The sequence below is a fragment of the Cyprinus carpio genome, chromosome B7, assembly GCF_018340385.1.
Source record: "Cyprinus carpio isolate SPL01 chromosome B7, ASM1834038v1, whole genome shotgun sequence".
Classification (NCBI taxonomy): domain Eukaryota; kingdom Metazoa; phylum Chordata; class Actinopteri; order Cypriniformes; family Cyprinidae; genus Cyprinus; species Cyprinus carpio.
Genome location: NC_056603.1, coordinates 6,032,926 through 6,045,604, shown reverse-complemented (window position 1 = coordinate 6,045,604; position 12,679 = coordinate 6,032,926). Strand labels below are relative to the sequence as shown.

Below are 12,679 nucleotides of genomic sequence, written 5' to 3'. Positions count from 1 at the left end.
AATAAATGTTACCTAAAATAAAAAAAAGTAAAAAAAAAACAACAACAACAACAACAAAAAAACAACAAATTAACTTATTCTATTTAAGCTACCTGACAAGGAAGCATTTTAATTTAGTTTAAATTGATGCTTTACTTCTAGTTACTTCTCAAAACTGATACCTTTAAAAGTTAAAGTTTTCAGAAATTGGAGGCTTGAGAAAAAAATGCCACTAAAATGAACAAAAATGCCCCCAAATTCAAGATATAGGAGCAAATGCCCCAGAACAACGAAACTAAACCCATTATGGGTGTCAAGATTAAAGTGAAATAAATAATAATACAAATGACAAAAACACAACACAAAATTACCAAAACTTTTACGTAAAATTTTAATGAAACCAAAAATATCAAAATCATTCAAAATAAAGGGCAAAAAAAACAAAACGAATAAAAATGACAAAAACACAGAGCAAAATTACCAACTAAAATTACAATGAAAATGGAAGAAAATTAATTAAAATTAAATCTAAATTAAATCTATTATGGCTGTACAGGTTAAAGTTAAATGGGGGAAAAAATGAACGAAAAGTGTTCATTCACATCAGTTATATGAGCTGTCTGAATGAATCAGTTCATTAATAAAGCAAATTTGACTTGGACTTAGAAAGAAAGTGTTTGATTATTGCTTTTAGTAACTTCCCAACACTGATACCCTCACAACCTCATTAAATCTTGTCGTTTACTCCCAACACCTCATGGTTTCAGGTTGAATAAGCTCACCTCCATCTTGGTCTGAATCCAGGGTCCGATGATGTTGGCCTGAGCAGCGAAGGAGCGCCTCAGCCTCTCATTGGCCTGTTGCCTGGCAACCTCCTCCTGCAGCATCTGATCTCTGAGGGGAACCAGCTGCTTCACCTGCAGGGGGCGACAGATCAGAAACACACATCTGAGTCTCTTCATGCAATCGGAAGTCAGGTAAATGACCAGCTGTGAGCTTTGTGTGTCTGTACTCACTGCCTCCCATTTGTTGGTGATGTCCTGTGGGCTGAGGACCGTGTAGGGATTGACTCCGACCAGCTTGATGCCGTAGGTCTGGGCGATCTTGGTGATCTCGTTCTGGATGCCCATGATGGCGATGCGCTCCTTATCGGCTTCTGGCAGGGTGGCCTTGAACTGATCGTGAGCTGTGATCAGACTCTGAAAGACAAATGGAGATTAAAGGTGTAGTTAATGGTGTCCTGTTATCCTTTTTTACTTTTTCAACAGTAGTTAGTGTGTAGTGTTGCTGTTCGAGCATAAAAAAAAAAATTCTGCAAAGCTCAAAGACTCATGGTATGGTAAGGGGCGTGTCATTTCTGGAACTCGCTCAAAGCGGTTCTCCAATCACAACGTACTGGGCCAGCTAACCAATCAGAGCGCATTTCGTGTTTCGGAAGGAGGGGCTTCATTTAAACAGGAACTATACAGGGTGTTTGAGACAGATTGGGAAAAGTGGTCCTGCAATTCAACCTTTGCATTGAATTTGATTGACAGGCGATCTAACCCATCATAATCTACCATTTTATCCGACAAACAAACCAAAGAGGAAAGTAGATTAACATCCGTGGACTTGAACTTGAAAAATAGCGTGTATAAAGGTCTCTCCACAGTTAGATACCTTCTGATGTTCATTCATGTTTATTTCATGCTATAACTAGCAAAGAGGAAGAGATGTTCGGTTCATGTGCCTCTTGAACTGGGGTGCTACAGAGATCTATCACGTCACATTAAAGAGCCCGGTATTTATTGTTTGAATTTCAAATTTTATTTGAACTTCAAGTAACTCAGTAACTCAGTTATGTAAAATATGAGATCCAATAATGCATATTTGTAACAATTAAGCATGAAAACCTATTCTAGTACACCCCAGGGGTCACCAAATGCATTTTTTAAATGATTTTGGAAAGTTTCCTGAGGTGCATTTAGAATCTTACCATTTTTATTTTTATCAAAAACAGTCACAATTTAAGTATAAATAGTCATTTTCTACCCCGATTTTAGCCTCTGATTTGAATGATCCGCTAGAGGAGGCGTGTCTGCTGTGGGACTTGATGAAAATGCCCACTGTTATGATTGGCTAACATCTGTGCATATGAAATGAGCATTACATGTGGAAAACTCTTTTAAAACTTTTATTGCATTTTTACATTAACAGCTGCCAAGCCGAACTAATGGTGAAAAGTACTGATTATATCGTTATATATTTAGAACTGCTTCCATCGCATTGAAAGGTTGCAGCTAAACACTGTCATGTTTACTGGGCATGCCATGATCACAGAAGCTGTTTCCATCTAAAGTGATTTATATGCAAAATTGGAATATCATATAAAACATTTGCGAATAATTTTTGTAGGCCTATATAATAAATGACTTGCTCCTCAGAGCGCGCAGATGGAATGCAATAAACACGGTCATGTTATCTTGCTTTTAGAGGCAGATGACTGCTGTTTGGGAACATAGTCATGAAAAATAACTATACCGAACCACTTTGATGACAGATTTTGGCTTCAAAATGACCAAAACAATATGTCCCATGACTTTTTTGATGCACTTCAAGGAATTTATTTGTTAAATGTATTTTCATTGTAGCTTATACGCATGTTTTCTTATCGAAAAACTAATTATTCGACTCAGCTCAGCGCTAACTTTATTATGCGCATTTTGCGTTTACATTTAGTGTTTTTACGTGATATCCTCAAATGTGCATAAAAATAGATGGATGGAAACATAGCTAATGATCTCCCTTAATGCAATGCAATCTGACCAATACATTCATCATAACTAACACAGGTAAAACACAATGTATATAAGAGACTCGTTGAGCAGTTTACAAACTGTGTCATCGATTATAACAGAAGTCTTGGGGAAAATGCAGAAATCAAATCACTGATAGACTCACACTGTTCTTTGATTGCTTTATATATATAGATAGATAGATTTATAGATAGATATATAGATTTATAGATATATAGAAAATATAGATAACAGATGGTTTTCATGCTACTAACAGGAACAGTGTGAAGTTGACTGTTTAGTTGCTGGCGTGATTCACTTAGCAGTAAAACACTTTGCCACAAAGAACGTCTGTACATGAGCTGTGTGCAGGTCTCTTATCTAATAATGGGTGAGTAATGTCACGCTGCTTCATAAAAGCCTGTGCTGCACAAGCCTGTGTTGATAAATAGGTTCGCAGTGCATTATAGTTTTTTCTGCTTCAGTTACATGCAACAAAAATAGACACTAAAGTTCTACTCGCACCTGCAAATGCGAAGCTTACATACGCAGTTGGTGTGAATAATGCAGTCTGTAAATGTGGGAACTGAAATAAATACACGCTGCTATGTTCTGAATTTTTCAGTGCACGCCATTCAAAACAAGCTTTTATAAGCCTTTTCATCAAATGTAAAAGCATTCTCCACCTCTGAAATGACATTTCTTTTCTGCTGAAGAAATTATGGCTGGAGAAAAATATTTTATTTTAATATTTGAAATTTAATAGTTCTAATGCAGTTTTGTGTTCGCTATGAACAGTATATTAATTAATTGTGGCCATGATTGAAGATTTTGTTCCATCATTTTAGTTAATCGTAGTCATGTTGTACCATTTCATTCCCTCGTTTTGATTTAATATTAAAAAAAAGAAAATGATTAATACAATCTGGCCACAATTTACTAAAACTAGGGAACAAAATCTTAATTTATGTTGCATGCATAGTTTCATTTTTGAACCTCATGAAATTGTTCAGGTCACAATTTACTCTAAAATCAATCAATGTAATTTTAGTAAACTTGAAGGTAAAGTATATTTCTCAAGTATACTTTATGTAGTAAGTATACTAATATGAATTAACCAAAAGAACAATTGTAAGTGCACGATTTAAGTACATGGAACTAAACAGGGCCACTTTTTAGTTAATAAAAGTATACTTTTAAGCGAAGTGAACCATCACTAGTAACAAAAACACTGTGAACTATACTACAAGTAAAGTTGTACATTTACTGTTAGTTTACTAATTATATACTTTCAAACTATTTATTAGCTTATGAGAGTACATTTTGAATTAAACTAATAGTAAACTACTAGTAAACTAATTTATATTGTACTTTGTTATACTTTTATATTATATTATTATAATAGTAATCACAACTATAAGCCAAATCTATTTAGAAATTTTCAATTGTACTTTTCTTCAGTGTATCTCAATCAAGTTTATTTTTTTGTTTATATATATATATACACACACACACACACACACACACACAATATAAAATAATTGTATTTTTTTAATAATAATTGTATTTTTTTAATTCTAGTGTAATATACACACACTATAATTAGTGTAATTATAAATATATATATATATATATATATACACACATACATACATACATGTGCTTCTTAAAAAAAATCTGAATATCGTGAAAAAAATATTTTCCTATTTATCAAAAGTGAAACTTTCATATATTCTAGATTCATTACATGTAAAGTAAAACATTTCAGAAGTTTTTTTTTTGTTTGTTTGTTTGTTTGTTTTAATTTTGATGATTAGCGCTTACAGCTCATGAGAGTCAAAAATCCAGTACCTCTAAATATTAGAATATTTACATTTGAGTTTAATTAAATGACCATCTCTACAGTATAAATTCCAGGTATTTCTTGTTCTTTGAAACCACAATAATGGGGAAGACTGCTGACTTGGCAATGGTCCAGAAGAAGATTATTGACACCCAATAGGGTAAGTCACAGAAGGTCATTACTGAAAGGGGTGGCTGTTCACAGAGTGCTGTATCAAAGCATATTAGATTCAAAGTTGACCAGAATGAAGAAATTGGGTAGGAAAAGGTGAACAAGCAACAGGGATGACCACTTGCTTGAGAATACTGTCAAGCAAAGCTGATTCAAACACTTAGGAGAGCTTCACAAGTAGTGGACTGAAGCTAGAGTCAGTAAATAATTTTTGCATAAATCTTCATGCAGCTGACCTGGATCTCCTCGATACTGTGCACAATGAACATGTCCTGCAGATCCTCCATGGCTCCATCCATCCAGTTGTTGAATGGCGCCGCCCTCTTGGCGAACTCCAGGTACAGCTGATCAATCGTCTCCCAGAGTTTTTCTACACGCTGGAGGATGAAAGAAAATAATCAGCTTGAGTCATATGTAAAAAACAGTTACAAATAATTTCCTTTTTCACATATATGACTGGTGTTCCAGTTGCATGTTTATTATGTGGAGCTAATATTTGGCTTCACAGTGCAGCATGAGTTTGTTTGGAGTGTGTAAAGTGCTTGTGCACCTCTAGAGCATCTCTTCTCTTCTGGGTCAAGGTTCCCAGGTTGTCCCACTGGTCACAGATGCCCTGGCAGCGGGTGTTCACTGAAGCAGCATCATGATAGTCTAACTCGCTAGACAGAGAGACAAACACATCTGAGCACCTCTGAAAGCCGTATGGAGTTCCTGCATAAGTCCTGCTGTTTCAAATGTTGAACCTCATGGAAAGGTCCAGGTTTTCACTCCAAAATGAAAGTAGTATTCCATAAACTCTCAAAAAAAAGGTACAAAAGTTGTCACTGAGCTGGTACCCTTTCAAAAGGTACCCCTTGTACCTTGTTTAAGCCTAAATGTTGCATATTAGTATCTGAAGTGTATGTAGTAAGTATACTAATATGAATGTACTAGTAGCAAACTTATAAGTGCACTATTTCTATACTTCTTCAGGCTAAATTGGCCTACTTTTTAAAAATATACTTTAAAGTGTTCCAGTAGTGAACTTTAACGTTTAAGTTTTTCTTTAGTGTTGAAACTGCTCCGTGAACTATACTACAAGGGAACTTAAACATTTACTGTTAGTTTACTAGTTATAAACATCTAGCCCTATAATAGTTGTTTTATTATACTGGTACGTAAACACAAGCCAAGTGTACTTAGAATACTTAATTATATATATATTTTAAATTATTTTATATATATATGAATTCTCAGCTACTGTACCGCAATGCAACATTTTACTTTAGAGTTTCTTTTTTGGGTAATGACAGTTACTCTCAGTGCTGATTTCTACTGCTCTATTTCAAATCACACAACATACAAATACATATACATACATAGGCTAAATTTTTGGTTAAAGAAATCAAGCAGAAAATGAATAGAGAGTGCAAGTGTTAGAGGGTCAGGTGTTTTTTTTTTATATAAAACAAATAAAAAACAAATAGATAAAATAGATTTAGAGTAGAGAGTACTAGAGTTAGAGGGTCAAATAAAGACGGAAGAGATGCGTTTTTAGGTTTTTATACTAAAAAGCAATGTTAAGAATTAATTTATTAACAAAGTTAATTAACATAAACATCATGCAAATCAAAATTGAATAAATAAATAAATAGGCTTTTTTGTTTTTATACAAAATACAACATTTTGCAGTGAAATATTATCCCGGACATGTTTTTGGAAGGTTTTGTGAGGTGCACCCAGTGAAACTTACTTCAGCTCTTGAGCGATGGCTGCGATCTGCTCCACTCGGTCCTGGTGGGCAGCCAGGTCACTCTCAAACGCCTCGTGCTTCCTCATCAGAGCCCTGATCTCCATCAGAGAGGCCGTCTCATAGTCCTTCTGAGACAGCAGGTGCTCCTTTCCTGCAAACAGACATGTCAAATCAGAAAACCCAACAATGGCTGCGCATTTCAAAACGTTTGCTTTCTGCTGGTCAATGTGGCAAAATTTTATACATTTTCAGTAAAACGCATCATTCACTTTTTTCAGCCTCATTGTGTTTATACTCAGGCTCTTGCAGTCTATTCTGACTCACATTTTCCAAATTATAGATTTCAAGTAAAGATTTAAAGAGCTGATGGATGCTTAGTGTTGATGTTGACAGCCTAACTTTGGATTTCCACAAAAATTTGCAGAACAACAGTAATCATCACCACATATTAAAGCAGATTAGTGTCGAGCTCAGAGTTTGATGGCCATATAAAAAGAACTGTTTTCACAACATATAAATCACACTTTATTTTACTGTACATTGGTAGATGTTTCAATAGCAACTGATTATTTTTGTAAAGCTTTTGAATGTGTGAAATGAACAATTATTTTTGGCAACGGGAATGCTAAAAAAATTGCTTTCGTTTTGTTGACATCCTTGGTATGGGTTATGTTTAAAGCAGTGAAATCTGTTTGGGGAAATAGTAATAGTAAAATTAGTCTACTCACTAATCCACGTTTACAGCCTTGTTGTGTTTATACATATTCTATTCTAACTCAAACTTAACTTTTTTTAATTTTAAGTAAAGAGTTGCTGGATACTTCGTGGTGGTGAGAAAAAGAGTTGCGTGTCCTTGGTGTGGTTTCTTTATAGTATATAACTTTTTACTTTTGGCAATTGTATTTAGGCTTCAAAATTCATAAACGTTGTGTTCATCTGACAGCATATTTAGGCAGATTGGTGTCAGTTTTTATGGCCATATGAAAATAGCAGTGTATGCAACATAAAATCACACATATTTTATTGTTCAATGGTAGATGTTTTACTAGCAACTGGTTCTTTTTTGTAAAGCTCTTAAAAGTGTAATATGATCATGTATTTTTTGGGAATGGGAATGCTAATGTGTTATGTTTAAGCTCTTGTGTAAACTAAGTATGGTTACCTGTGGTCCAGGACTCATGCAGGCCGCATTTCTGCTTGAACTTCTCCGCCAGATGATCGAGTCTCTCCAGACGACGGATCTCGGTAAGGAGCCATTCCTCATAACCCTTCTCTACCTGCTCTAGACCTTTCCATGCGTTAGCAATATCCTGCAGACAGACAAACAGACAGTTTCTGTATCAGCTTCAATGCAACCAATTCGCAATCAATTAATCTGATTGGCTGAATTTCTAAGGAGTGCAGTTGGCTGTTCATAAAGTCAAGTTACAAGTTGTGCAATTTGAGAACTATGCTTAGGACCAAAGTGCAGAAGATGCTTCAAAAGGGTCAAAAACCAACCGGAGGGGGAAACCCAACTTTTCAGATGTTTTGCACGACTTACCGACACCATCTTGCCCTCAGAGGGCATGAAGGCCGGGCGGTTGCTCAGGCGGAGTTTGGTCTGCAGGGTGTTGAAGTTGATCTCCAGCTGGCACTTCTCCTGAACACGTGGAGGCTTGTGGACGCGCCTGTAGTCACGGAAATCCTCCAGCTTCTGCTGCATGGCACGCATGGTCTGCTCTGCCACGCGGTTCTCCAGCCACGGGATGGTGCGACGGATCCACTCCAACAACTACATAGAGATGGAGGAGTTAGAGACGGAGAGATGGACTGATGGGCATGATGTAGGACTTAGAGGGAACAAAATTAGGGCTGTTACCAAACTCTAGTGAGAATACACCTAGATGGCATTAATTTTGCTGGCTTATACTGTGATTATGCAGTACTGTCTGCATCAGTAGCACAAAAACACTGACATTTTCATTCAGGATGATTATTATGCCCCTTTTTACAATATGTTATATAAGTCTCAGGTGTCCCCAGAATGTGTCTGTGAAGTTTCAGATCAAAATACCCCACAGATAATTTATTATATCATTTAGAAAATTTTGAGTGGAAGCAGAAACACAGTTTTTCAGGCCTGTCTCTTTAAATGCAAATGAGCTGCTGCTCCCTGCCCCCTTTTCCAGAATAAAGCTGCGCCATTACAGCTCGGACCTGCTAAAAAACATCTGTTTTGGTTCTGATTATCATGTTTATCACGCTGAAATCATGCGTTTTAAACCATTTGAGTTTAATCTTCGGTTTTCTGAGCGCACACATCCAAAGCACATGGACAGAAAGCGGCTGTCACAGCATGTGAGTAAAGCTACTAAACTAAGTTCTTATTTACACACAAGTTTGCGTTAAAAACGCACGAGTTACAAAAACAGTCGGTTATGTCTGTGAAGGTAAACAGCTGGGAAATAAAAGTTAATATAAAATATATTTTTGAAAAATGTAAAATGTATTTAGTTTCAAACTTCATATACCAAAAAATACTTTAAAATGTATTTCAGTGGCAAGAAAATACATTTCAAATCTTATAGCCCACACTTAGTCTAAATGCAAATGTGGATGGAATAGCTAGAGATCAAAATGCTACATTAATGTTTAATTTTTCAATGCATTGTTTTTTTAATGTGTATGTTAAAATTTTTTAGACGACAAATAAAGTTTTTCTTCAAATGTGAAATGTGAATGTATTTTTTATTTAGATGAAAAATATAGGGCAGATTTAATTTTTAACTGCTTTAAAATATTCGTTGTAAATTTAAATACATTTTTAAAAATGCAAAAAATATATATGTAGAAAAAATATTTACATGAATATATTTTTAACGATTTTATCAAACATTTGGCAATTTTTGTATATTTTTTAAATATATTCGTTTTTTTTGTATGGGAACTGTAGATATATTTTACATTTATGCATTTGGCAAAAAAAGTTTTTTATTATTAACTAATTATTTTTATTATTAACTAATTATTAAAGTGCATTCATGCTGTTCATTTCAACAGTCTACAGCCATTTAGCAATGCTAGCACTGGTTAAACCACCAGAAAAACTCCAGGAACCTATATTTTACTCAGTATCTGACTGAAAACAACCATCCTAGTGGTGAGCTGTTTTTTTAACATTTTGACCTGTAGAAAACAGTTTGCTGACTGGTTAAGCTGGTTCAAGTTGTTTCTTAACAGAGTATTGAAAATTATTAATATAAAACAGATACAATTAATAGAAATTGACTATTTCAACCAATATTTGCATGTAATGTGTATTTTATCTATGTTTTTAATGTTTAGCTTTTTACTTCTGCCAGTTGTATTTATGCTTCAAAATTCAAGTTCTGTTCATTTGTAAAGTTAATCATGATGAACAACGCATCTAACAATCATAAACTTCTGTTGGTCCCAATCAATCCCACTGGCTTTTGTTATTAACGTCTGAAAGACTCTCACCTCACTGGCCAGTTTCTCATACTCCTCCATCAGCCGTTCGTTCTCCTGGTTCACAGCCAGAACCTTACAGATCCTGTTAGCCGCGGTCTCGGCCTGGAGATACGGAGAAAACAAGCAGCTCACTAAGTGCCATAACAAATTCATTTTAGAGTTAATGCGCCTGTATCCAAGTCTCCTCACTTCATTTACTCTGCGTTACACTGGAGAGCATCTGGAAGCTCAGTGCATTACTCAAATCAATTTTCTTCAATCATTTACACAAACTGGTCCCAGTTTATACATCTTACACTGTAATAATGAAATTAAATCCAAATCTGATTGTATTAGTGGTGACTTTTACCTGCTCGGCACCAGCGAAAGCATGGTAAAAGCAGGACACGTAGGTCATGATGGCTTTCTCATCAGGTTTAGGGGTGTTGACGATGTCTGAGGACAAAAAGAAACACAGAATCGAGTTGAGTTCAACCAGAGGCCCTTTCCAGCAGGTCTGCGGTCATCATGACCATATTTATAATACAGTACAGAATGTGACAAAGCAGTTTCACACAGTCAGAAACAGGAAAATAACAGTGTTAATGTTGTAAAATCATTTATCATGTATGAAACAAGTTCAGTTTCAGCTCTACAGAAGATAATAGTGTCAACATTCAGCTCAATGTAGTTCAATGCTGATTCAGTTAATCAATTATGAAACAAATTTAATAAATTACTCTGAAGAAGACACCAGGGTTATTCAACTCAGTTAAGTTCAATATTGATTCAATTCAGTTCAATAACAGTGTTAATGTTGTAGAATTCATCAATTATTAAACAAATTGAATTTCAGCTCTAAAATAGTATTGATATTAAGCTCAGTATAGTTCAATGTTGATTCAGTTCATTAAAATAACAGTGTCGCAAAGTTAATCAATCGTGAATCAAATTCAACTGTATAGCAGCTCTACAGAACATAATGTTGTCATTGTTCAGCTCTATATAGTTTAGTGTTGATTCAATTCAGTTCAATAACAATGTTACAAAGTTTATCAATTTCCAAACAAATTCAATTTAAACTCCAAAGCAGCTCAACAGAACGCAAGCATATTGTTATTCAACTTAATTCGGTTCAGTGTTAATTTAGTTCAGTTGAATAACATCATTATCCAACTCAATTCAGTTCATATTTTGCTCTCATCCAATATTATCAGTGCAGCTGAAATGATAATATTACTGAATATTAATTGTAATGCTGTCAAACAATTAATCGCGATTAATCGCATCCAAAATAAAAGTTTTTGTTTGCATAATATATGTGTGTGTGCTGTGTATATTTATTATGTATAAGCACTCACACATGCATGTATAAACTTAAGAAAAATTTTATGTTTATAAATTAAATATATTTATTTATAATATAAATTGTATGAATATAAATATAGACATAACATATACTGTATGTGTGTGTATTTATTTATACATAATAAATATACACAGCACACACACATAAATTATGCAAACAAAAACTATTATTTTGGATGCGATTAATCACGATTAATCGTTTGGCTGCACTAATTAATTGTCTTTTAAAGCCCAACTAAGCAGGTCAAAGGCAAGCTCAAGTTTTACTTCCAGATTATATAAAACCTCTAGTCCAGCTACTGCACATGTGCATTAAACTCAGAAAGATGAAAGGTGACGTTAATCTCCTATATTGTGTGTTACAGGATCTCCTCCTGATGAACAGGATTGATTTGACTCACCTTCAGCGTCCAGCATCTTCGGGATGTCCAGGTACTTCTCTGCCACCTCAAACGCAGTGTTCAGGTTTCCAATTGGGTCGTCCTTCAGAGAACCGACAGAATCATTCACTCTATTGCACTTCCCATAAATACCGCACATTTAGCTGTTCTGTGACTTTTACAAAAAAAAGGCATTACAGGCACATACTGTCATTTTTAAGAGATTCAGGCCTTATATTGTACTCTGTTTGTGCACAGTGTCTGATATTTACCCTTTAATAATTTTCTTAATGTTATAAATAACATTACATGACTGTAGAACAATCTTAGATGTTTAGAAACTATCAGTTTTATACTAATTTGAGATTTCTGAATCAATCATTTGAGCCTGCAAATCATAACCTGATTGGATTAAACAAGAGCTTTGGACTCAAGGATAAACCTTTTGAGTTTGAAGGATTAAATAAAAAAACATTGTGTGTTGAGTTTGCATAAAACTCTACACAGGGAATACATGTAAAATATCTGAAGAGAAACTGGCGGATAAAGAGCGAGCGATTGGTAGAAAAGACAGAAGCAGCACCTTTCTGAGTTTAGAGTAGTCGATGAGGTCTGGTCTGTGTCTATGGATGAGGGCACACAGAGCGAGGCCATCCTTCCAGCTGACAACAACACACACAACATATTAGGAAACCTGACCATCAGAATAAAATAAATCAACAATAAAAAAATGTTAACATTAGTTAAAAAGAACTAACAATGGGACATACTTCAAAAAGCATTTAATAAAAATGGTTAATGTTAATTTCAACATTTACTAATGCATTACTAAAATGAAAAGTTGTTTCTGTTAATATTACTTAATACACCTGAGCTGACAGTAAACAGTTGTATTTGTATTAATCATGTTCATTTTAGATCATGCATTAACTAATGGGACCTTATTGTAAAAGTGTCACTATTATACAAATCAACCAAA

General features: G+C 34.7%; 1 protein-coding gene across 1 annotated transcript in view; it reads right to left on the bottom strand.

The window, feature by feature from the left end:
• Positions 1-12,679, bottom strand: part of LOC109064509 (alpha-actinin-3-like) — a 30,968-nt gene that overhangs the window by 5,418 nt on the left and 12,871 nt on the right. Inside the window, exons 6-16 of the mRNA XM_042726740.1 lie at positions 12,284-12,362; positions 11,722-11,803; positions 10,323-10,408; positions 9,983-10,075; positions 8,043-8,273; positions 7,662-7,809; positions 6,500-6,650; positions 5,318-5,426; positions 5,004-5,144; positions 996-1,178; positions 762-896 (exon numbers count right to left, since the gene is read on the bottom strand). Of these exons, the coding sequence (XP_042582674.1) occupies positions 762-896; positions 996-1,178; positions 5,004-5,144; positions 5,318-5,426; positions 6,500-6,650; positions 7,662-7,809; positions 8,043-8,273; positions 9,983-10,075; positions 10,323-10,408; positions 11,722-11,803; positions 12,284-12,362 (1,438 nt within the window). The remainder of the gene's footprint in view (positions 1-761; positions 897-995; positions 1,179-5,003; positions 5,145-5,317; positions 5,427-6,499; positions 6,651-7,661; positions 7,810-8,042; positions 8,274-9,982; positions 10,076-10,322; positions 10,409-11,721; positions 11,804-12,283; positions 12,363-12,679) is intronic.